Source organism: Staurois parvus, unplaced genomic scaffold (assembly GCF_062004578.1).
Source record: "Staurois parvus isolate SC_StPar_1 unplaced genomic scaffold, SC_StPar_1.0 ptg000176l, whole genome shotgun sequence".
Lineage (NCBI taxonomy): Eukaryota > Metazoa > Chordata > Amphibia > Anura > Ranidae > Staurois > Staurois parvus.
Genome location: NW_028317972.1, coordinates 3,374,751 through 3,401,730, shown reverse-complemented (window position 1 = coordinate 3,401,730; position 26,980 = coordinate 3,374,751). Strand labels below are relative to the sequence as shown.

Below are 26,980 nucleotides of genomic sequence, written 5' to 3'. Positions count from 1 at the left end.
TGTACACAGTCACTGTACTAATGACACTGGCTGGAACAGGGTTAACATCTAGGGGCAATCAAGATATTAACTATGTGCCTAACAAGTGTAATGTGTGCTGCTTTTACTAACAGATCTGGCTGTTTTTTCTCCCTTGCTTTGCAGGGAGAAGAAACAGCCAGATCGCTGCTCTGTGTACAGAGTCCTCTGTTTGTAAATACAGATCTCTGTGCTGTGATTGGGCATAGCCAATTGACAAGTCTCTGCCATAAATCATTGGCTGACACTGGATGACAAAAATCACGCTATGACCAAGCAGTAAGTGGTTAATGTAGCATCAGATGTTCATTACTAGACAAACAAACAGGCCACAGACCAGCATACTTAACCACTTGCCTACCAGGCACTTATACCCCCTTCTTTACTAGGCCAATATTCAGCTTTCAGCGCTGTTGCACTTTGACAATTGCGCGGTCATGCAAGATTGTACCCATGACATTTTTAGCATTTTTTTCTCACAAATAGAGCTTTTTGGTGGTATTTAATCGCCACTGGGCACTTTATTTTTTGCACTATAAACAAAAAAAGTGCAAAAAATTTGTAAAAAAAAAAAAAAAGTTTCTTTGTTTCTATTATAAAATTTTTCAAACAGGTAATTTTTTTCCTTCATTGATGTGCGTTGATGAGGAAGCACTGATGGGCACTGATAGGCGGCAAAGACGGGCGCAACTGCTGGGCACTGATTGGCAGCACTGCTGGGCACAGGTGGGTGGCACTGCTGGGCACCAATCATCAGGGCACTGATCAGTGTCCTGATGATCGGTGCCGATCCCTGCTCTGACAACTGCCAGTTCTCGGCAGTACTTTCCTCACGATCTGACAGCGTGAGGAAAGTGCAGCCAAGAATCGGCAATTGCATTTCCCGGTGATCAGCATGTCATTGGACACGGCTGATCACATGGTAAAAGGCCGCTGTGATTGGCCTTTTACCACATCCCGTGATCAGCTGTGTCCGTAGGACACATCAATCATGGAGATCGCCGGGGGTGCGCAGGAAAGCGCATTCTGGGAGGACATCATATGACGCCCTCCCAGAACTGGCCAGCTGCAGTGTAGACGTCATTCGGCTATCTGCGGTTGGCAAGTAGTTAATGATGCAATCATATACTCATCCCTTCTAAATTAAAGGGGAGCTGTCAGAAGAAAAATGGGAGAAGATATTGCTGGCTCAGTTTTTTGTGCAGGATCTGTGGCAATCAGTAACTCATTATCATTTACCTTCTGATTTAGATTGAAAACAAAAAGTGCATATCCTGAAATCTGAAAGATTCGAACACAGTTCTGTGACATTTTTTCTAAAATAGAAGGAAAGTGGGTGGTTTTCAAATACTTACAGAGACGAAGCTTGCGTCAAAGTGGAGAAGGGTCATGAACATGAGGACAAGCAGTACACGGCCCCCTAGCTGCATGTACTGCTTAGGAGAGCTCTCCCCCATGGTGGGCACACCTGCAAACATGCTTTTTCCTTCAGATCGAGACTCCGCCAGAAGAAGCAGTAACCCTCCACCCAGAGCCAAGTTCCTAGAAAAAGAAACCCACAATTGTGTCATTAGAAAAATACACTTCCCTGACAAACGCTGCACTGCACCAACTCTCCTCTTCTCAAATACTCTGTACTGTTGAAGGATCCCGATTCTTCTGCCAGCTAAGCTCTCCCTAAATTTTCTAGGTTATAGGACTCTGTAAAGTGAGGAAAGTTGGATAGTGGAAGCAGCAGAGTACCCTGTCTAACTCTCCTCTCCTGAAACACTGCTGAAGGACTCTGCTGCTTCCACTAGCTTACCCAGCCTGTCACTTCTCCTGTCATGATGCTTCCCCATCCCATATGGATTTTAAGAACATCTATACCGAGAGAAACATGTACACAGCCAAAATGCTTTAGTCCTTGCTGTATCCGGCTCTAAAATTTAGAAATTAGTGGCCTGAAACAAGTATGTGAACTCTGACCTTCTAAAGGGTACACTTTTTTGGTAAGGATCATTAACCACTTCCAGTCCGGACACTTTTACCCCCTTCCTGTCCAGGCCAATTTTCAGCTTTCAGCGCTATCACACTTTGAATGACAATTGCGCGGTCATGCAACACTGTACCCATATGAATTTTTTAGCATTTTTTGGAGACCGATAAAGCTTTATTTTAGTGGTATTTATTCACCACTGGGATTTTTATTTTTTTTCCAGGTGAGTTATACCCTTTTCTCAGGACAAATTGGACTTCCATTTGGTGATAAATGGTCATGGATATCTGATTTTTCTTCTTGTTTTTAAATTTAGCTGTGTGTTTCTTGTTACTACCATAATCTACCAGCAAAAAAAAAAACAAACAACCCAAAATAAAAATTTTCCAGCTCTTGATGATCGCAGCGATACCATATATGTGTGTTATTTGTACCTGTACTACAGCCCAGAAACAATAGTGCACATTTTGTTTTTCTTACCTAAAACACAGACACGAATAACAATTTAAAAGGGGGGGATCCTGACCTTTGACCTTGACCCAAACACTAACCCTGGCACTGAACTAGGTCAAACCTTGATCTAGGTATTTAATGTTTATCTTTTTTTTTTTTTTTTTTTTTTACAAACAGATTTTTCTTCTCTCTGCAAGGAGAAAGATCCAATGCATCTCTCGCCTCCATTCAGAGAAAAAAAAAAAAAAACACCACACACACGATCTGATCACTGTGATCAGTCAAAAATCTGACTGATCACTGTGATAGCCTCTGATTGCCTATCACAGCGATCATGTGACCCGAAATCAGGAGTGTAGGGCCCTGATCGGTAGAACAGGACCTGGGGCTCTCAGTGACACCCCGGTCTTTGTGCTGGAAGCGCGCTGTGCGGAGTGCTCCCAGCACAGAGACAGGTACGCAAATATGCAGCCCCACGGAAAAAAGCCCAGTTCTGTGAGGCCGCATATTTGGGTGACATCAACATGAAGGGTGTGAGCTTACCAAGGCCCAGCAAGGAAGGCATTTTTCAGTACACAGCTCACTTCCTATTTGTAATCCCATAACAGAAATCTGCCAATTGTCTCAGGAAAGCCTCCTTTAGCCAAAAATAGCAGCTGACACACAATGCATTTAAAACATACAGGAAAGTGAAATCTCATTTTCTATATTGGTGTTGGCACTTCTGCATACATAGCTCTGAATTCTTTACAGTAACGTTTTGTTTTAGGTTGACAGGTCCTTTAAATAGTTTGGTGGTTCAGGTTACAGGGCAACCTCAAAGACTTTTTCGGACATTACATGAGCACCAAACCCACATATGAGTACATATGAACCAGTGTGTGCCCCAGGGTCAGAGGTGACAGCATTTGGAAACAGTTATCCAACTCAAATATCAGGGCAAGTTCATCCTCATGCAAATTTAAATAGAAAACAAGCTATTTTAAAAAGTGCACCTGCAGCAGCAAAACCTATACATAGGATTTTTTAAACCTGCCTCAAGCATTTTTAGGTAGGAAGATTTAACATTTGGCACATGTGAAGTGAATCATTGAGGGAAAAAAAAAAAAAAAAAAAATCACACCAGGCAATTTCAAAAATTTCAGGTACACGGTCCTGGAGCTTTCATCAGAAAGCTGGAAATTGACTAGCATGCTTGCTTCATGTAGTCAGAAGGCAGAAAGAAGTGAAAAGAACTGGCAGGATCATCAGAGAAGAAGAAGAAGACGACACAAAGAAAACCATAGTATGCTTATAAAAGTTAATATACTGTAAATGTGTTTTCATCATTAGGTTTTACATACCCTTTAAAGCCAGTAAAATCAATAAAATCTTTATAATGAAAGGCCTAATGGCAACTAAAATCAACCATGCAGTGGGTGAACCTATTCCGTAAACTGGGAGTGGAAGTACTTAGTTGGGCTTACAAGAGGATGAGAGTGCTGTGTGGGCGCCACCAGTGGGCTGATGTCACTAGTAGTCCAAATAGCAGACAGGAGGCAGAGTAATGATACAATCTGCAGAAGTGCAGTGTCTGAAAAATGTCACCTTTCTCCATTGCAATTATGTAACAAAAGCAAGGAAGGGACAGCACTATACAGCAGAAAAAAACATTTTTGTTTAGGAAATCTCCAAAATCTTACCTCATTAAAAACTTTAGGTCCCACAAGATACTGTATGCAATAGTCTGAAATAAAACCACGTTACAAATTAAAACTAGGAACACAGACACAAATATACATATTTTTATATATTTATTACCACATACAAACACGAAGAGAGAACGAACGCACACACGAAAGAGAAAAAAACCAAAACATTTTTATATATAGATTATTCATCACATAGCTGCTTCGCTCCCACCTTCCTGCTAGGTAGCGGTTAAACAATAGGAACATGCTGCTGTTTATGTAATCAGATGTATTATTGACAATAGAGGAAGCATAAAGTAAATGAAGGACACACACACACACAGAAAATGTCCACATTTTTCACACAGCTGCTCTCATACTTTTATGTTTTTTCAAATGCAACCAGACTACAAGACATACAATATATAGGATTATTGGGTTCCTGAAGAAGGGAAATCAATCTCACCTGCATTGCTATTATTCCAAACAAGCCAAAGCAGGCATATTGTACAAAGTTCCGACTAAGGACCAGGATGCAACCACCTGCAAACAATAGGAGGCCATCAGAGAAGGACTATCCCTCATGCTAACAATTATATACCTGTTACTATCTGGGCATAAATGAACATGTAATCCATTGTGTGTTGGGCGAATGCAACTTCATAATTCCAGCTTTCCTATCGACTTAAATAGTTCATTGGGCCAAGTAGGCTAAAACAAAAAACCATTTGCATTACATAATGTAGCCATTGTGTGCGTTGTAACACACTGTTGTAACATTACCTACATAAATGATCCGACGTGGTGTTTCAGACTTCCCTTCAGCTGACAGAATTAAAAAGAGCCAGGCTGAGTGCTTCTTTGCCATTCAGGAAAAGAATTGTATTTTTATCAATGAATACAAGACTTCCTCTGATGGGCTGAGGTGCAAAAGCATGCAGATGACATCACAATTTCCACCTCAGCCAATAGGAGGAACCCTTTTATTCATTGAGAAAAATAAAAGGCTTTACCACCCAAAACAAATCCATGAATGAAACACATCAGCTCTTCCGAAGGATCTGATCTAGACTTTATGAGATGCATGCAATTAAAATCTTTTCTTAGATCTCTTCTTGGTGATTACCAGAAAGCCAAAGTGCTCACTCCTTTAGAAACATTCTGCATAAACACATTGCCCGTTTGACATGCAGTTTCTCAGTCTTAATCGTTGACTTGGAAGGAGCATACTAAAGACCCCAATTCATTACAAAAATGGGAGCAGAAACTACATGGAACCTTTTCCCAGGCCCAAAAAGAATTAAATTCTTTTTGCTCACAAGACCTCATTGGTGAACACAAGAAAACTGACACAAAATGCTGGCTAGGTGGTATAAAACACCTTAAGTACTGCATAAAATTAACCCTAAAATGTCAACTCTTTGCTGGAGATGCTAGAAACTGGAAGGACCACTCCTATATATTCTCTGGGACTGCCCTGTATTGACAGGGGTTGATAATGCCATCAAAACTGACCAGGTGGTCTCTTGCAGTCAAACCAGCCACCTATCACCTCCATGATATGCATTCAAATGATATAAGAACTCACTTATTAAATGTTTCCTAAAACACTGCCAAGGCCTGTAGTCCTACTATGTAGAACAAGCCAGGACCACCTAACTTAGAGCAATGGAATGCTATTTTTCAGTTAGACAAGCTGTGAGTTGTTCCATCACTTGTATAAGTAGCAATCAGAAAAAGAGTTTCAAAATTTGGAGCCCTGGCTGATATAGAAGGACTCTCTAACTTCCAATCTCACGGTTCCAGAGAGTTGAGAAAATTAATATTGCGTTTCTCTCCCTTGCTTCAGAGGGAGGCAGCTCCTACTTATCCCCCTTCACCCTTCTCATCTGCCTACTCTATTTTTTCAGCTGTGCTCAAAATAATAGTCTAACATCACTAACCAGATCACTTTTTTTTCAAAAATTAGATTTCTACAAGGCAAATAATTTACTAGTAGGCATAGTAGAGTAATAGAAAACCAACACACCCAACAGTCATGACATGCATGCTGCTGATTCTGTGTAATTGAATCACTAATTGAAAGGGGCATGTTCAAAATAATAGGAGTGTGGAGTTCTATTAGTGAGGTCATTCATTCTTTGAAAAACAGGTGGCAATTATTGCCCTTATTTAAGGAAGGAAGGCAGCAAATGTTGTACATGCTGGTTACAGTGCATTTCTCTCTGAAATTCTGAGGAAAATGGGTTGTTCCAGACATTGTTCAGAAGAACAGCGTACCTTGATTAAAAAGTTGATTGGAGAGGAAAACATATAAAGTGCAGAAAATGATAGGCTGCTCAGCTAAAATGATCTCAAATGCTTTAAAATGGCAACCCAAACCAGAAAGACGCAGAAGAGAATGGAAAACAACCATTCAAATTAATCAAATAGCCAAAATGGCAAGGACTCAGCCAATGATCAGCTCCAGGTCTAAAAAGTTACCTGTTAGTATGGTAACAATTAGAAGACGCCAATGTGAAGCCAAGTTATCGTTACTCTTTTCTTTTATCCTATTTTCTACCTTTTCCCCATAAAAATTAAGAAAAAACGACCATGACACGGAAGACTTCGTTCAATTTTGTTCAGCCATACTGCTTACGAAATACATTCCTTCTGTGAATCTACACTTGCTTTGAAACACCTGGATATTCACCCTGTCTTTCTTTTAGTGGAAATAAAGAATTTATTTAAAAAAATACAAGGCTTCTCCTGAATGGCAGAGAAGCACTCAGCCCAAGTCACAAAATTCCAGCAGCAGAAGGGAAGGTGCCCATACCGTGATCGGAACACAACGCAGCACACTATGTAGCTAATGCTAAAACAGTTTGTTACAGCACACACAATGGCCGCATCATCATGTAAATAAATTTGTTTGGGTCATCTTGACCCAAAGAACTATTTAAAGTGATATGAAAGCTGAAATTCTACTAACGGTCACCTAAAAGTAATTTGTGATCCAGCTTTAACATCTGAACTACACAGCTTCATTACCATATTTCACATACTTCTAGTGCCTATCTAGATCAGTCAAGTGTAGTGAGTTACCAGGTCATCACAGCGATCAGGTTACTTCAGCAGGAAAAAGCAAATTCAGCAAGTGCCAAATGCAGCATGTTGTGACACACCATGTGGGTATGAACAGGTCCTGCCAAAAACACCAAATTTTGTAACACATAAATTTTGCCAGTGCTGGAAAAATAGGATTTTTACTTGCCTGTTAAATCATTTTCTAGGTATTAATTTACAAAAATATAGGATCCTTGTACATAACCATGTTCTATTAGGCAGCTACCTTCAGGAGACAGGACACTGCATAGACATCAATTATATAGCCTCTCCCCTTTCCAGCAAGCAATAGTGGGGGTCAATACAGAACGAAAGGGGCCTGTGTCTTGTACTGTACTCCAAACAAAGGATTTTACAGGAAAGTAAAAAATATACCATTTCTTTTTTACCAGCCACAAGATCGTTAAATGATCGGTACACAACACAGCAAAAAAAAAAAAAAAATGCTAACAGGGGTAAGGCAAGGCTCCCCAGGGTTCAGGGAACAACTTGAAGCACCTGATGCCCCAAAATAAATATTAGATGAGGCCTGTGATGTGAACAGCAGCTAGGGCAGGAATGATGTAGGCTACTGCTGTGGCAATGTTAGACTGGATTCTGGTTGAGTGATCTTGCAGCTGAGAAGTCCAGCACTGGATGGGCAGCTGAAAGGCCCTCATTTCCAAGACAATAATGGCAAAACAGAGTATCCTCTGATGGCCAAGTTCATTGCACAGAGAGGGCATCAAGAACTCCACATCAGGCTGAGGTGGAGTCCTGGTTTCCCTTGACCGAAGTATTGGATGGGAGAACCACCAGGCCAAGGAGAGTCTGGCCTTGGAGGTGCTCCAACAGTAACATCTGCCAACTCTGTTCTTGTCCACTAGGTACCCGCCCACCTTTGTATGTGCTAGCACCTTCTCCCACATTCTCCGAAATATAAAATACAAAATATAAATATAAAATAACTACAAATCCAGCAGGGGTGGTGGGAACCTACTGGTCTCAACAAGTGTTCAGTCCCTAGGGGAATTAACCGTATTGAGAAAGCCCCGAGTCAAAAAAAAAAAAAAGCGCACATACATGTACTCGAGCCCCAAGTGTGCACATCCATTGATCACTTTCTACCCAATAAAAAAAGCTCCTCCTTCCCAACATGGAAACCTGCAACCATTTCGTTAAGCTCCAACAACATTGAAGAAAATCAGACTTACCCAATTGCCCCAACAAGTTAACAAGGACGAAAATGGTGGCTAGGAAGTAGCCACAGCTCCAGGTGGCTTCGATGTAATCTCTCTGTTCGCTCCACTGAAACCACATGCGGATGCCATCTTCCAGGAACGTGCTGATGAGGCAAAGACGTGCAACATGTGGCAGATACTGCTTCGTAACCCGTAAAAACTGCAGACAAAAAAGGCAAGTGATACAGGACACATTAGGCTTAGTTTAGTGATTATTGTAGTGCTATCTAAAAAAAATTGCTGCCTCCCTCACAGCCTATTTTGCGCAGGTCACAGATGTCCCACACCCTAAAGAACACCCATCATGCAATACTTCTGTGAAAAGAATAAAAAAAAAAAAAAAGTGGTATCTGTAGCGAAAATAGCCACAATGCATTCTGCATCAGCCTTTTATAAGTCACATTACTTTATACATTTAAAAAAAAAAATAAAAAATTGAGATGGTCTCTGAATGTTAGGTGAACAATTTTCACCCAACGTGCAGTCATGTTCCTAGTCTCTGCACCAACATGAGCTGGGCTGTCAATTAGCATAATAAGGCAGGGTGGTGGACAGACATGTAGCTTGTGAGGATACAAGGAATCAAACGGTGAATTAGAGGCTCTCTCAATGCTAGAAATGTAAGCAAAGGTGTTAAGTGGCTATATTTAGTGACTGGAGAATTCCATCTTTCTTGGATTATTCACCAGCAAAGCAACATTGAAGACACAGCTGAGAAGACGGTCAATACATAGTTTACCAATGGGTTAGCCAAACACTGATCGCACTTTTGGTTCCCCCAACCCCCGCCCCTCCCCCCCCCCCCCCAATAGAACTGGAGAGGTTAGATTAGTGAAAAACAAAATCTAATGCAACAAGCTTTTCTTTGCAATTACAGTACCTCAAGGGCATTCAACACCTTTTAAAAACACACCACAACCATGCACATTCATCCCTACTAAATCCGTCTTTCAGAAGAGGAGGAATATGAATAGCAGGACAGCAAAAACAAATGATCTAAAAAGGCGCTCAGGGAGCGCTTGGAGAGACAACTTAAAGCTGAGCTCCAGGAAAATTACATACCTACACTTGAAGTAGGGGGTCCCCCACACTGCAATGGTTAAATGTTCATATTTGTCTAGGGTAACCTACAAAACAAGGCGTTTTACTTACAGTGCCTTGAGAATTATTCGCTCCCCTTGGCGGTTTCCTGTTTTATTGCAATACATCTTGATATTAAAAAGGATTTCTTGGCTTTGTGCCATGTGATATACACAACATGCCTATGACTTTTGCTGCTTAAAAAAAATGCTGAGTTTGCCTAGATATTCCCTTCTTCCCCCCCACCCCCCCAAAAAAAGTCAATACTTCGTAGAACCAGTTGCTGCAATTAAAGCTGCAAGCCTCTTAGGGCAGGGGTGGCCAACTGTGGCCCTTCAGCTGTTGTAGAACTACAAGTCCCATGAGGCACTGCAAAACTGACAGTTACAAGCATGACTCCCAAAGGCAGAGGCATGATGGGACTTGTAGTTCACCAACAGCTGGAGGGCCACAGTTGCCCACCCCTGTCTTAGGCTATTTCTATTAGCTTAGCACATCAAGTCACTGGGATTTTTGACCATTCATCAAGGCAATACTGTTCCAGCTTCCTTGATATAAATGGGTTGCATTTGTGTACAGCAATCTTTAAGGCAAGCCACAGATCTTTGAACAGAGATCTGGGCTTTGACTAGGCCATTTCAAGACTTTTACTGTAAATGTTTTCCTTCAAACCACTTCAATGTACCTTTACCAGTATGTTTAGGATCACTATCCTGCAGTAAGGTCCTCCATCCCAGTAGGGTTGCACCAATATCGCTTTTTTTTTTGTTTTATTGGCGAGTCCGAGTACCGATACTTGTGCTCAAGTATTAACAGATACCTTTGCAGTGTGATTTGAGCCCATTCATTTGTATGGGCTCAAATCGCACTGTAAAGAATCGCATGCAATTTGAACAGGAATGCGGTGTAATTCCTGTCCGAACTGGTTTCAGGTATCAGAGCATTTGCACAAGTACTAATGCAAAAGCTTAGTATTGGCACTGATACGAATATTGGTATCGGTGCTACTCTACATTCCAGGATCAAATCTCTGGCAGACTGAAACAGGTTTTCAAGTCTCTGGAAAGTCTCCCAACTACCGTTTGACAAACTCCAAATGTGTATGCTTATTTTATTTTTTTTAAGCAATAGTTTGTTTTTTTCTAGACACTTCCATAAAGACCCACTCTGTGGATCTTACAAAAGGGATTGTAAAGTTTAGATATCGCAGACACATTTTTGAGCACATAAATATATTCTGTTTATAAATCCATCTGTATATTTATAAAAAAAAAAAAAAAAAAAAACTTGGCAGTTACATGCTTTCCAGCTTGCAAAGGCAGGTCACGTGATCGCTGTTCATGTCAGAGTGATTCACAGCCTGGCAGGTGGTCGTGTTCAGAGCAGGGCACATCATTGTAGGAAGTTTACCACTTAGCATCCTCATTAGCAAGGTTTCACAATGAGAGGTGTGGAATGGCTGGCTTGGGAAGCTGTGGTCAGGTGGACAGGAAGGAGCAGTGGGAGGTGTGTCTTTGCACTGACCATGGAAGATACAGGCGCACTGTGCTCTGTGTGCCTGTATCTAACAGTGAGATGACAGAGGATGTAAACTGACCATGCAGCCATGGATCAACTGCCATCAGCAGGAGGAACACAAGAAGGATCAACCAGGTAATTAAAAAAGACAGCAGGGACTAAAACATTATTAACAGAAAAAAGCACATAGAAATCCATTAAAGAAACAGTGCAACACAATTTTTTTGGTTTACAAAACTTTAAAGTGGAACTATACTCAAAAAAAAAAAAAAAAAAAAAAATTGAGCACAGGCAGGCTTTTTAATGCACATGTGCTCTTCTGCAGCTTACCTTTTCACACATGCAGCTCAGTGTAAACTTTAAAATGTTAGCACCTACGGAGATAAATGAAATCCAAGCCATGCGCAGGAGTGACGTCAATCAAACCTGTCCAAGATCAAAACCTGGAAGTAGACCAGCCAAAGATGTCAGCGGCAGGCAGAAAGTGTCTAGACACATCACCAGGTTTTGTAGTCATACCCAGGGGCGGACTGACAACTCATGGGGCCCCCGGGCAACAGGGGATCATGGGGCCCCTGTGTCCTTGCCCAAACTCAAAAAAGCCTATGAAAAAAGGTACCAGGGGCATCTCATGGGGCCCCCTACTGAACCCGGGCCCTCGGGCAGTGCCCGAGTTTCCAAATGGTCAGTCCGCCCCTGGTCATACCATATTCTTTCCATTTTGTTACAATGGATTGGTGCTCTATGGGATGTTCAAAGTTTGGAATTTTTTTTTTTTTTTAACCCACCCTGGTCTATAATTCTCCACAGGTATGTCCCAGACCTGTTTGGAGAGCTCCTTGGTCTTTGTGTTGCTTGCTCAGTGTTGTTGCACTTGGGGCCTTTCAGAATAGGTACATTGCATTTATAACTTACATTATGGGGCTTATTTACTAAAGCTGGAGTGCGCAAAATCAGGCTCACTTCTGCACAGAAACCAACGAGCTTCCAACCTCAGCTTGTTCAATTAAGCTTTGGCAATAAATCCTGGAAGCTGCTTGGTTTATATACAGAAGTGAGTCAGATTTTGTACTCTCCAGCTTTAGTAAATAAACCCCCCAAATGACATTTTGATTGCACATAGGCGAACCTCCATTATTCGTCATCATTATTTCTGTGTCACAATAAAAACTGTTTTTGCACCTTCAAAGTCATAGGCATGTTGTGTACATTGCATAGTACAAAGCCCAAAAAACTATTTTAATGTTTTGATGTATTACAGCCTAACAGGTCAAACAAAGGGGGATAAATACATTGCAAAGCACCGTGCCCTACCACTCGATGTCCTGGCAGCTGGAGCTGGACTCCGACACTGTGGGTTGGGGACAGTACCTCAATGTCCTCACTTACAATGCAGCACTGCTGTGTCCTGCATTACATGATTTCAAGAGTGTGACCGACAGACAGTGCTGAAGAGAAGCAGCTCTGGGATTCCAATTGCATGGAAAGGAGAAGCCTGCAGGAGTGAGAGATAAAGTAAGTTAAAACTGCTTTTTAAAAATAAAGGTTACCCTACAGAAAAACAAGCATTTAACCCTTGCAGTGCAGGAAAGTCCCACTGGATAGAAATTTTGTAAATTCCACAAAGGCTAGCTTAAAATTTGTTTTTCAATTTCCAAAGAAAAGTTCCCCACACAAGTGTGCGTACCTGTTACCACTGTGTTTATGAGTGAGTGATGACCAGGATCGCAGCATTTACATTACTGCCTTCTAGTGAGGTTATTTCCAAATACTTTAGGACTGGGCTGGAAACACTTTGAAATTGAACCATTTTGCCATGTGCTTAAACTGAACGCCAGTCCGCACAAAACCTGAGAAATTAAACAGAATGGTTTCCTTTTTCACTCAAATTGAATTGTATTATGAAATAGTCAAGGGATAAAAGCAAGGCCTAAATGTGAATGTGTATGCCCCTAGTGTTCCAAAAGAGAATTACAGCACGCTTTCTCAGTACAGCACAAACTGTCATCTTCAAGGCCTCTCTAGGGTCACGGCTGCAGCTATTTTCATCAGCAGTGTGTGTTATGCACTTGGTGTACAAGACAAAGCACACACAGCATGCAGCAGACTAATACTTAGCACTCCGAAGACACTGAGTAACTAACCGCTGCAGCCTGCAAGAGAGAGAAAGGAAGGATGTAAGTTTTCAGCTGAAAAACTGTAGAAAAAAGGCGTATGATACAAAACATGCCGACATTTCTTTTGGAAGTCTGATCTACACAAATCGTTTTCTTCAGTATCTGACAGCAAAGCGGTTTGATCTCTGAACACAACGCCATTAAAAGGATAACTCCATCCAAGAACTTTTTTCTAGTTTTGGATGGACTTTGGAAGGGTTAGAACTCTTGTAAGATTATCACTACAACTTATGTTCCCATTGGGGAGACATAACCATTGTCCACCAAAGTCCTGAGAACAATTGTTGCTGGGGTAGAAAGGGGAACTCAAAATTAGAAGAAGAGTGAAGAAGTAATCATCCAACAGAAATACATCTTCCAGTGACAAACACAAGTGGGATTTCACTTCACATTGGGGAGATTTCTAATCATTTCCTGTAGGTCTAAGTAGACAGAAGTACAGGAATATCTTCCCCGACTGAGACACCAAAAAATACAGAGAATCTAACTTTGTTCTACTCTAAAATTCTCAGAACTTCTCTTTTCCTGTTTTGAAGTCAGCGAGAACAGAGCCTTCATCTGGGTTTTGTTCTGTGTTTCCACTGCGAAGATTTCCCCATCACATCCTGTTGTGAGGACACCAAGGCAGAAGGACCGAAAGACCAAAAGTAAGGGGGAGTCTATGCTACAAAAAAAAAAAAAAAAACACTTTTTATTAGAGTAGCTTTTATTGAGGTTTCTCAATTGGGGAGATTTCTTTTTGGGATAGTTGTCACAAGAACAAGTGTCCCTATAGGAATATTTCCCTCTGGATAATCCTCTTTAAAAGCAGATCTCCACTCTACCCACTGCCTTTTTTTTCTCTTTCAGCCGAATGCAAACTTTCTTGCAGTTTGCAACCATTTCAGATACTCACACACCCAGCAGATCCAGCGGTGTCCTGCAGAATTCTCTCAGAATTCTTCCCGACTATAGAATCTTCTGTGTTAGGCCCGCTGGCTCTTTCAGGTTCATTCGCCGAGCCTCATCATAATGAGTCGATATGACCACTCCACTGCTTTCTCAGTGAAGGAATATGCCTCCTGGAATATGTGATGGGCATATCCCAGGAGGCAGAGCAGGCATATTGCAGGTCATTCACTTTGACAAAACATGCATAGGGAGTAAAAAAATAAAAATGCTTTAGCCAGTTGTTGAAACATGTTCCCGTTGAAAGATATACCCTCACATCTTGTTCTGGTGACAACTCCAAATTTTGGGTTTCCATCACTTTCAGTCCCGGTGACAGTGGTCACCTAGACAAATAAAGACAGTGAAAATCCCCCATGGTGATAAAGACAGCAAACGAACATTCTAACCCCGCACAGCTCCATCCAAGAAAAAAAACAAAACAAAAAACAACAACTTGATATACACTTTGAAATCGTTCTTATATTCTTTTATAGGCCTGTATCACTTTATACGTAAGATCAAACCGCGCAAATCCCCAATCAACAGAAGTCACAAAGCTGCAAGTATATAAGAGGAGATCATCTCTTAAAAGACTAATTCAAATGGATACTGCACTAGGTAAACCCTTAAAACTTTGTAAGCACTATGAAGACCTTCACACCTCTGAAAAGCGATCAAAAAGTGAAAATAAAACACTAATAGTTAAACTAAATAAGTGCAAACATATACACTATGAAGACCCTCACCCCTCTGAAGGGCAATCAAAATTTGAAAAACAAAAATTGTATAAACTGAGTGAGTACAGTAATCAAATGCATGAAAGGAACTGTAATATGTGGTCAAATTAACCTAAAATCTCATGCATTATCTATGAGCCCTATGAAGGCCCTCACACTTCTGAAGAGTAATCGAGGTTGAGGATAGGTCAAATTTCCATGTGCAAAAAAATTCACCTCAAATATACATAAAGGTTAGTAGAAAAATTTCAAAAACAAAATAACAAAAAGTCCATATAGACATAAACCATAGTCCAGAAGTATGAGAAGAAAATTCCACAATCGATGGTATTATTGTAGACAATGCTGTAAATGCAAATAAACTTGCTTCAACTGGTCACCAGAGTGCACACCACCACCAAAGTAACAAATGGAGGCTTACCAGAAATGGAGACCCCTAAATTACAGGAGGTCCCAACCAGCTTTATAATGTAGAGCACTGGCAGGCTTCCCATGTCCCAATGGAATTTCTCGGAATCCAACCTGAATGTAAACACAAAGTGTAGTGCCAGACAAGGTCATGAAAGAAAAAACATGCCTCTCATAGTGCAATACGTATCAAAAACTTCTTTATTTGCGCAAATAGGAGCCTACTTACCAGCTGTAGAACAATTAAAGCATTCACATGAACAGCATATCCAAGATGGCCAAACAGCACGATAACATCAGAGGGAGGCTCTGCCCGACATGTTTCGTCATCAAAAGACGTCCTCTAGGGGCTACAGAGCCACCCTCTACCATCGCGCTTTAAATAAGAAAGATCCAAGCCTCGATCTGGGAGCACAATCAGCAGAAACTGATCACCGGAAGTGGATGGCACAGGAAGTGACCACAAGCCTCAGTTTCAACAATTCCATTTTCTGTTTAGCCATTAGCAAAAAGGAATCAACTTGCAAACCTGACCTCTACTTGAAAATCAAAAGGTTGTTCATAATGGCCAAATCTACGAAAAATGGCCACACTGACATAGGGACATCTAGATCAACAATGTCCATACAGGAAGTGAATCCAAGCCTCAATTTGACAATCCTATCCTTCAATGTGTAATACCAGAAGAGGCCAGTATGAAAACCAAGCCTCAATATGAAAAATAAAAGACATGAATGATGGACACATATGTAATTGGTAGGGATGCACCGAAATTCCGGTGGCTGAAAACACCCCTTTCAGCTGTCCGCGGAAATGGAAAAAAAAAAAAAAAAAAAAAGCACCGATGATACAGGTGCCAAAAAAACCTCCCTGCCGCCCGGTAGTTCAGTCTTACCTGAGAAACCATCGATCCCGGCGCTGGGCATAGAGATGGGTGAAGGAAAGATGGCTGCCAAAGATCTCTATGCCCTTGGAGGACCGGAGCGATGTCTCTTCTGGTTCAGGCCATCTTTTTTTTTTAAAAGCACTAGATCAATGCTTTTTTTGATCTAATGCGTTACATTTTAGGAGGAGAGATGTGGGGTCTTATTGACCCCACATCTCTCCATAAAGAGGACCTGTCACTAAATATTCCTATCACAAGGGATGCATGCATTTGTTGTGATAATAAAAGTGATTACAATTTTATTTTTTAAAAGGAACAGTGCCAAAAAAATTAAATGTTTTTTTTTTAAAGTTTACAGTGCCCCGTGCGCACGTAGTGGTGAACGCATACGTAGGCCATGCCCACACATGTAAATGGTGTTCAAACCACACATGTGAGCTATCGCCATGAACGTCGGAGTAAGAGCAATAACTATTGCACAAGACCTCCTTTAACTTTATACAGCTAACCTGTAGCAGTTTTTAAAGCATCACCCATGGAGATTTTTTAAGTACAGCAGTTTTAAGCCATGCCACGAGCGTGCGCAATTTTAAAACGTGACATGTTGGGTATCTATTTACTTGCCGTAACGTCCTCTTACATATTTTACAAAACAATAGGGATAGATATAGATATATATATATATATATATTTTTTTTTTAATCAAAGTATTTTTTCCCCAAAAATATATATTAATTTTTAAAAACTGCGCATTTCGGTTTTCGCCCAAATGTATTTTGAATTTTCGTTTTCAGCACCAGAATTTTCATTTTGGTGCACTACTAGTAACTGGCCAAATTGTGTATGGCCATAAATTTATGAATGAAAATCATGTAAATAAATTTAATTGTCCAGATCAGATTCCAAGGTTACTGCTCAAAATCAACAAATTATATGTAAAAAAGGAGGAATTTGTATACACACTGCCATCTAGTGTGCAGAAATAAATATACATGGCAATTAGTGGAATATACAATCTTAAACATTAAATACATCAAGAGACATATCCAAGCAGGAGAGTACATACTAGATTGTAACATATAAATTAATCTATGAAACACAATATCGTTACATAAAATATCAAAAATTAATAAAATATAGCTTTATAGCATGTACTTAATAGTTTATCCACCAGTAACCCTTTCTAACCTCTAAACAAAAAGGACCTAAATGAATATTTTTTTTTCCTTTTTCCCAGTAGAATACAAACATTCAACAATCAAATTAACTGGTTTTTGCTTAAAAACCAGAAAACAGCTCTCCTTCGCTCATTAGTGCCCTGTAAAGACACAGTGAGTCAGTGCCGTTTCCAGGAAACCGCCATAGAGAACATCTGCCTCCAGTCAGCAAAGATAAAAAATAAATATTTAGTGATAAGAAAATTAACCACCAAAAAGCCACTCTTTGTTGAATTTCTGAAAGGGTTTGCCTGCGAGAAATGGATGCAATGCAGCATATTCATTAGGAACCAGACTAAAATTACGGATTGTATGGCCAGCTTAAATACTGCAACCATCCACTATGGTGAATTCAATGTGTACACACAAATTAGTCTAATCGTCAGACAATCACACAATGGGAAGATTCTCTCCAAACTGAACGAGACAAACCACACTTTCATGAACATTTTCCAATGTGCCATAATGTTGTCTTAAGTTACTGGACACCCTACCCAAAGTTACACTGAAAAGGGTTTAATGAAAGCCTGAAATTTGCCAAAGCTTCTAGTTGTCTTCCCTTTGATGATACATTTGGACATGGAGAGCCAGAAGAGATAGTCCTCTGTAAGTTCCAATTGGTGACTTGGAGCTTACACATGGTGGAGGACTTCCTGCCACAGGAACATGTGGAATGCCTAAGCATCATGGGGAACCCCCCAGGAACCAATCGGTAAACTTTGCATACAAAGTTTTCTGGCTTTCTCCAACCTAAAACAAGCATATAGCCGAGTCAGAATCACTGATCTGCATATTGGATCCCAGTGAGCAACAATATATGAAAGCCAATGGATCTGCAGCCAAACAACTAGAATTTTATGACAGCAGCAATAATAGCCTACATATGTTCTGCAGCATGAGTTTCTAACTCAATTAGAAATCAGTCCCTGACCTCTTTTACAAATAGCATTGGGGGATTGTGGTTCTTTAGGAGATTGGTATCAGGACATACTGGCCAGATAGTAGGATCACCCTACCAGTCTTGAGGTCCGTACACACGATAATAATATTGTACGATAATTTCCATACGAGGAAAGATCGTCTGATTATCGGTTTGTTAGTACAGTGCTTTCGTCAGCTGATTCCACTGAGTAAAAAAACAAAAAAGGTGCAAGCTAGAAAATTTTTATTTTACGTAACACAATGTCCGATTGTCGCTCAATGTCTATAGTAGTCATACAGAAATATTCCAATTTTAAAAAATGTGTATGATCAGAAGCAAAGAACGACCTGGAAGAAGCTGGCATCAAGATAGAGGTCAAAAAACAAAACAAAAAACATTTGTCTACGTAAGCTGAGAATTTTCGAATAAATGAATCCATTGTTTGTTACATCATGATTATGCACAGAGGTCACAAAAAAACAATAACAAAAAAAATTTGTCTACGTAAGCCGAGAATTTTCGTATAAATGAATCCATTGTTTGTTACATCACGATTATGCACCTTCGTGGAAAATCAGATGATCATTAGCCTGATTTTCTCAGTGTACTAGGCTTTATTTTCATAAGGGTCATTTGTTAAAGCAGAACTATACTCACCTCGGCTCCAGTGATGTGCCGTTCCTGACCTCCCCACCTGGCTACTGACATCTCTGGGTGGATGCTCGAGTCTTGACCGCCAGCCACTGTGACTGGCTGGTTGGGGATGTCGCGCATGCGCAAAAGTTCAGTTAGAATGGGCATTGCCAAAAATTTGTACAGTGAGTTGCATGTGCGCAGCTCACTGTACAAGGGTGGACAGGGAGGTAAGTAACGCAAAGTATGTCTCTTCTACATTACAATGCCTGCCTGTTCGCCCAGCTTTAATTCTGGCCTCAAGTTTCACTTTAAGGAGTCATTTACCCAAACTAAAAAGTTAAATTTCCAACTGTACATTTTAGGTGTCCTAGTGACCTGAATTACCTCCAGCACTGCACACCACACCATCTTAATTAGATTCCTCAAGTGCTGTTTGAAAACAATGAGAGGAGGTGATCAGCTGCCATAGGTGTACATGTGTAGAGGCGTTTCCCTATGTTGGTAACAATCTCAGCATCTCTGGCAGCAGCTAACATAGGAGCCATAGTGCACAACAGAGAATGGCAGACGACTCCACTGTAACAGGCACAGGCAAGTTAGGGCTACTCCACCCCAAGAGGAAAACATCACATTTCACACCATCACTAGCATATGTAATAGTGAAGGAGTCTCTATAATTCATACACTCATTTACCACAACAATACTTATTTTATAACCATGTCTACACTGATGACACCCAAATCGAACTTTCTACCCCTCAGTTCACCCAATCAGTACCATCACACATCACCAATTTACTAATAGGCAGCACAGTGGCTAAATGGTTAGCACTTCCACCTGGCAGCACTAGGGTTGTTGGTTCAAATCCCAACCATGGCACCACCTGTCTGGAGTTTGCATGTTCTCCCTGTGCTTGTGTTTCCTCCGGGTACTCCGGTTTCCTCCCACACTCCAAAGACCTGCTGGTAGGTTAATTGGATCCTGTCTAAATTGGTCCTAGTATGTGTATGTATGAATGTCAGAGACCTTAGATTGTACGCTCCTTGAGGGTTAGGGACAGATGTGAATATACCTGAAATAAATAAAAGATAAACAGACTGATCAATATACAGGTGAAACTCGAAAAAATTTGAATATTGTGCAAAAGTTCATTTATTTCAGTAATGTAACTTAAAAGGTGAAACTAATATATGAGATAGACTCATTACATGCAAAGCAAGATAGTTCAAGCCGTGATTTGTCATAATTGTGATGATTATGGCTTACAGCTCATGAAAACCCCAAATCCACAATTTTAGAAAATGAGAATATTGTGAAAAGGTGCAATATTCTAGGCTCAAAGTGTCCCACTCTAATCAGCTAATTAAGCCATAACGCCTGCAAAGGGTTCCTGAGCCTTTAAATGGTCTCTCAGTCTGGTTCAGTAGGAATCACAATCATGGGAAAGACTGCTGACCTGACAGTTGTGTAGAAAACCATCATTGACACCCTCCATAAGGAGGGAAAACCTCAAAAGGTAATTGCAAAAGAAGTTGGATGTTCCCAAAGTGCTGTATCACAGCACATTAATAGAAAGTTATGTGGAAGGGAAAAGTGTGGAAGAAAAAGGTGCACAAACAGCAGGGATGACCGCAGCCTGAAGAGGATTGTCAGGAAAAGGCCATTCAAAAGTGTTGGGGACTTTCACAAGGAGTGGACTGAGGCTGGAGTCAGTGCATCAAGAGCCACCACACACAGACGGATCCTGGACATGGGCTTCAAATGTCGTATTCCTCTTGTCAAGACGCTCCTGAACAACAAACAATGTCAGAAGCGTCTTACCTGGGCTAAAGAAAAACAGACCTGGTCTGTTGCTCAGTGGTCCAAAGTCCTCTTTTCTGATGAGAGCAACTTTTGCATCTCATTTGGAAACCAAGGACCCAGAGTATGCAGGAAGAATGGAGAGGCACACACTGCAAGATGCTTGAAGTCCAGTGTGAAGTTTCCACAGTCTGTGTTGATTTGGGGATCCATGTAATCTGCTGGTGTTGGTCCACTGTGCTTCATTAAGTCCAGGGTCAACGCAGCCGTCTACCAGGAGATTTTGGAGCACTTCATGCTTCCTTCCACAGACAAGCTTTATGGGGATGCTGACTTCATTTTTCAGCAGGACTTGGCACCTGCTCACACTGCCAAAAGCACCAAAACCTGGTTCAATGACCGTGGGATTACTGTGCTTGATTGGCCAGCAAACTCGCCTGACCTGGACCCCATAGAGAATCTATGGGGCATTGCCAAGAGAAAGATGAGAGACATGAGACCGAACAATACAGAAGAGCTGCAGGCTGCTATTGAAGCATCCTGGTCTTCCATAACACCTCAGCAGTGCCACAGGTTGATAGCTTCCATGCCACGTCGCATTGAGGCAGTAATTGCTGCAAAAGGGGCCCAAACCAAGTACTGAGTACATATGCATGCTTATACTTTTCAGAGGTCCGATATTGTTCTATGTACAATCCTTGTTTTATTGATTGCATGTAATATTATAATTTTCTGAGATTGTGGATTTGGGGTTTTCATGAGCTCTAAGCCATAATCATCACAATTATGACAAATCACAGCTTGAACTATCTTGCTTTGCATGTAATGAGTCTCTCTCATATATTCGTTTCACTTTTTAAGTTGCATTACTGAAATAAATGAACTTTTGCATGATATTCTAATTTTTCGAGTTTCACCTGTAGATGTCACACTGTTTCCTCAAAACGTAGCTCACAATGGGGTCAGTTCACTAAAGGTTACCAAAGGTTATGAAGGTCACGTGATCTATTTCTAAGAAATATCGTGTGAGATAACAAAAGTCAATTGATCAAAGTAAAATATTGAATGCGAGTTAAATACCGGGAAAAAAAAAAGAAATTAAAGTCACTTTACTAAGGCTACATTCACACTTGGGTGTTTTGAATCGCAGACAGAAGGTCAGGAACTTCTTTTGGGCAACATGCTTTCCGTGATGTGGTTTGCGGCGATTGCAGCGAGACAATCGTGTCAGAACCGCACTGTTTTCAGGTGCCATTAAAATGAATGGCACCTGAACATGCAGTTCTGTGATGTCATTTCAGCAGAGCAGTTTGAAATCGAGGACAGAGTCGTTATGTATCACCTACCAGTAGGCAGTCGGTATTTTAGCAAAATACAAAGTAAATGAAAAGTATACAATGTATCAGTGTGGAAATGCTCTCCCCTGAGCTCAGGAATGGAAATAAATTGTAACATTTCACCAGGGGAAGATGGTGCTGTGAATAAAAACACACTAGAAGGTTTTCAGTTTCACATTTCTGTGTACATTTATGTCTTCTGAGATAACATGTAAAAATACAAAAACAATTATGAACACATTGGGTAAATAACACTTTTTTTTAGTGAATTGACTACTTTTGAAATAAATACCACAAGTTATTTTAACTCAAAAATTCATGTGGTATTTGACCCCAACAATTCTTCCCCCACTCGCCCCTTCACCCAACTGTTGATGGCACAACTGTCAGTCCGTCCCCACACGTCAAGTTGTTGGGTGTAATCCTGGACTCTGAGCTCTCCTTTCAGCCCCACATCCAACCACTGTTCAAATCATCTGCCGCAACAGCTCCAAAGTATGCTGCTTCCTAACCAATGACATCACAAAGCTAATTCACTCCCTGGTTATATCTTGGCTGCAACTCCCTCCTCATTGGCTTACCTTTGGGGCTCATGTACACAGGGTGTTTGAAAAACAATTCTGACCACTGGAAACTGACTGCTAGAAATTGTAGGCTAAAACCGTCAGCATGCGCGAATGTTTCCGCTGTCAAGAGGGATTCCCCCCAAAAAAAGTTGCCGGCAATTATAAAATAAAAAAATGGTGTGGGGTCCCCCCTCCATCCATATCAAGCTCTTCAGGTCTGGTATGGATTTTGAGGGGAAGCCCCACTCCAAAATTTAGTTAAAAAAAAAAAAAGCTTGGGGTTCCCCCCACATCCATACCGGACCCTTATCTGAGCATGCAGGCCAGCAGGTCAGGAAAGGGGGGGGGGGGCAAGCGAGCAACCACCCCCTCCTGAACCATACCAGGCCAGGTCAGCTTTGGGGTAGTGGGGCTGAAAAAAAACACTCAACTGCTCTTAAACGTCAGTTTAGCAGCTGCAGTGCACATAAGCCCTTACACAAGCTGTTCCCCTTTAGTCCATCATTAAAGTGATACTTTATTTTTTTCGAAATAACAAACATGTTTATACTTACCTGCTCTGTGCAGTAGTTTTGCACAGAGCAGCCATGATTCTCTTCTCTTTGCATCTCCCCACCAGATTCCTGGCTCTTCACCCTTGAGCAATGACCCCAGAGAAAGCCCCATGCCCTGGGGGCACCGCTGCATGCTCGCTCCCGAGCCACTGCTCTATGGGTCCATAAGACTCTCTCGAGGATATGATGAACATCGCTGGATCGGAGGGAGATCAGGTAAGGAGGATTGGGGGGGAGCCACTGCACACAGAAGGTTTTTTGCCTTCGTGCATAGAATGCATGAAGGTACAAAACACCTTGAGTCTTTAGACCCACTTTAATGCTGATGCCAGACTCACCCACCTGACAACCACTCAGTGTCCACTACCCCACTCTGCCAATCCCTCACTGGCTCCCGCTCACCCAAGGAATACAATTAAAAATACTAACACCTCACAAAGCCATCCACAACACTGCCCCCAGCTACATCACTAACCTAGTCTCAAAGTACCAACCAAACCACTCTGGTCCTCACAAGACCTGCTGCTCTCTAACTCCCTCATCAACTCTTCCAATGCTTACCTCCAGGACTTCTCCAGAGCCTCTCCCATCCTCTGGAACCCCTTACCCCAATCTGTCCAGCCATCTCCTACTCTGTCTACCATTAGGTGATCCCTAAAAACAACCACATTAGAGAAGCCGATCCTGCTTCTAACGAATAAACTCGTTTTTCCTGCACCCGTCACTAGAATGCTGTGCCAATTGCTAAACAACTTTACTTTCTGCCTTAAAATTATGCAACTGCCTGTCCTGCTATAACCTCACCCAGCCATTCTCATGTGTGCCCATCTCTCTATAACCTAAAGTGTTTCTATATTCAATTTTCCTTTTTTAAAATAATAAATGTTATACTTACCTGTTCTGTATAATGGTATTGCACCCAGTTAGCCCCAGCCCCCTCTTCTAGGGTCCCCTCTGGAGCTCCCTGCTCCTTCTCTCCTGTGTCCGCCCCCACAGCGTTCAGCTTGCTATGGGAACAGACATGCATGCTCTCAAGCTGGGCTATGTGTGTCCATTGACACACACGGTGCATGGTTTGGCCCCACTCCAGCTCTCTGCTCACAGGATTCAACTCACAGCAGCAGGAGCCATTGACTCCCAGCCAAGGTTGGGGGGGGGGGGAATGGACTCAAGTATTCCGGGACATGCAGGAAATAAGTCCCAGCATTACGGTTGCAATTTCCAGTGCAGGCGGCGTGCCATTAGAACTAATGGGACCCGCCTGCGGGTCCTGCATTCTTCTGCAGGGGTGGTGCAGCAGGTATTTGTGTGGGTTCCGCAGCAGCACCACCCGCACAGATGTGAACAAGAGGTTAAAGTGATTCAAAAGGTTGTGATTTAAAAAAAAACAAATAAATAAACGTGTTATACTTACCTGCTCTGTGCAATGGTATTGCAGAGAGCAGCCCTGATCCTCTTCTTTTTGGATCCCCCGCTAGCACTCCTGGCTCCTCCCCTGTTCTGGGTGCCCCCAATAGCAAGACTCTTGCTATGAGGGCACTCAAGCAAGCTCACTCCTGAGCCATCCTCCTCTGAATGGACATAGTCCATTCCCTCACAGAGTGGCTTGGCCCCTGCTCTATCCTCATTGGTTGTGACTAACAGCAGAATGAGACAATGGCTCCTGCTGCTGTATGAGAAAATGAGGAGAAATGAGACCAGCTCTCATGCACATTGGTGGATTGAGATGGAGCTCAGGTAAATATAAGGGGGGGCTGAGGGGAAAGCTGCACCCAGAAGGCTTTTTACTTCTCATGTATCTGTCCTTCTATAACCTCACTCACCATTCCCATATGTGCCCATTGCTCTATAGCCTCACCTAGCCCTTCTCATGAGTGCCCATCTCTCTAGAACATTCCTACGTGTGCCCATCTCTCTCGAAAACTTTAGTCAGCCTTTCCCTCTTAGCACCTCCATCACGATTCAGTTCTTCTGCTTCCCTGGTCTGTCATCACAATGGCCGTAGATTGGCCTTTCAGGGCACCGTAGTGTCAGGGTAGTCCAGCACATAAAAGTCCCTGAACACAGAGCAGTGACACCATTTGGGGGACCCACACTGCCAACACACCCCTATAGACAGGACATAAGACCGAGATGCCCACCCGGTCCAGGCCAGTCCCATTGTCAGGTGGCTGATGGCACAGGGGCCCCACACTGGCTGGTAGACATGACAGCGATCATTGTGTGAAGTGTCAGTCAGAGTGACTTTATGTACAGCAGATCTGTCCACTCAGTGGAGAACCAGCAATACATGAACTCAGCCAATCATGGACTCAGAGCAGATACCAAGGGTCACATTACATGTGCAGTCACTTCAGTCTGGGCATCAAAATATGTGCATCCAGCGCATGGACTATGATTCCCAGTGTACGGATTATAGATGTGAGGGCCCGGGGAATGTAGTGGGGGTCCAGTGTACAGCTGTCACGTGAGGGCCCGGGGAGTGTAGTGGGGCCCCAGTGTACAGCTGTCACGTGAGGGCCCGGGGAGTGTAGTGGGGCCCCAGTGTACAGCTGTCACGTGAGGGCCCGGGGAATGTAGTGGGGCCCCAGTGTGCAGCTGTCATGTGAGGGCCCGGGGAGTGCAGTGGGATCCCAGTGTACAGATGTCATGTGAGGGCCCAGGGAATGTATTGAGGGGTCCTGTGTATGGATTATAGGTGTGAGGGCCCAGGGAATGTAGTGGGGCCCCAGTGTACAGATGACATGTGAGGGCCCAGGGAATGTAGTGGGATCCCAGTGTACAGATGTCATGTGAGGGCCCAGGGAATGTATTGAGGGGTCCTGTGTATGGATTATAGGTGTGAGGGCCCAGGGAATGTAGTGGGGCCCCAGTGTACAGATGACATGTGGGGGGGGGGGAGCAGGGAATATAGTTGGGGCCCCAGTGTACAGAGGACATGTGGGGGGGGGGGGGAAGTAGTAGGGGCCCTAGTGCACAGAGGATATGTGGGGGGGGGGGGGGAGGGGAGCAGGGAATGTAGTAGGGGCCCCAGTGCACAGAGGATATGTGTGTGGGGGGGGGGGGGGAAAGCAGGGAATGTAGTAGGGGCCCCAGTGCACAGAGGATATGTGTGTGTGTGTGTGTGTGTGTGTGTGTGGGGGGGGGGGAGCAGGGAATGTAGTAGGGGCCCCAGTGCACAGAGGATATGTGGGGGGGGGAGCAGGGAATGTAGTAGGGGCCCCAGTGCACAGAGGATAAGTGGGGGGGAGCAGGGAATGTAGTAGGGGCCCCAGTGCACAGAGGATATGTGGGGGGGGGAGCAGGGAATGTAGTAGGGGCCCCAGGGTATAGAAGACATGTGAGGGCCCATGGACTGCTCGGTTTAGGGATCGTGGGCCCCCTCGGTACACAGGCGTAGCCCATATACACGGCGTGCAGTAGGGCCCCCATTATACAGGTGTGTACATAGTCTGGGGGCCCCAATGGTGGGAGATGGAGCCCACCCTGAGGTGACCCAGCCAGGGCTATCAATTCTCCCGGCGATCAGGTGGGGCGGCCACGAGAATCCCGATTACACGTGGAGGTTACATGGAGAACCCCGGGGGGTCCCGGTCCCCTCTGTCTCACCTGGTCGGCGAAGTCCTCGGCAGCACCCATCATGTCGTTCTGTCCCATGATGAGAGATGAGTGGCGGCACAGCCCCGCCCCCTCCGCAAAGCGACCCGCTCCACCGCCTGCCACGTATCAGACCCACCGAGGGCGGGGCCGGGGAGGAGCGAGGA

General features: G+C 42.8%; 1 protein-coding gene across 1 annotated transcript in view; it reads right to left on the bottom strand.

The window, feature by feature from the left end:
• SURF4 (surfeit 4) overlaps positions 1-26,980 on the bottom strand; it is a 28,768-nt gene extending 1,788 nt beyond the window's left edge. The window contains exons 1-5 of the mRNA XM_089677063.1: positions 26,826-26,980; positions 8,421-8,607; positions 4,586-4,662; positions 4,132-4,175; positions 1,374-1,560 (exon numbers count right to left, since the gene is read on the bottom strand). Of these exons, the coding sequence (XP_089533189.1) occupies positions 1,374-1,560; positions 4,132-4,175; positions 4,586-4,662; positions 8,421-8,607; positions 26,826-26,873 (543 nt within the window). The 5' untranslated portion in view covers positions 26,874-26,980. The remainder of the gene's footprint in view (positions 1-1,373; positions 1,561-4,131; positions 4,176-4,585; positions 4,663-8,420; positions 8,608-26,825) is intronic.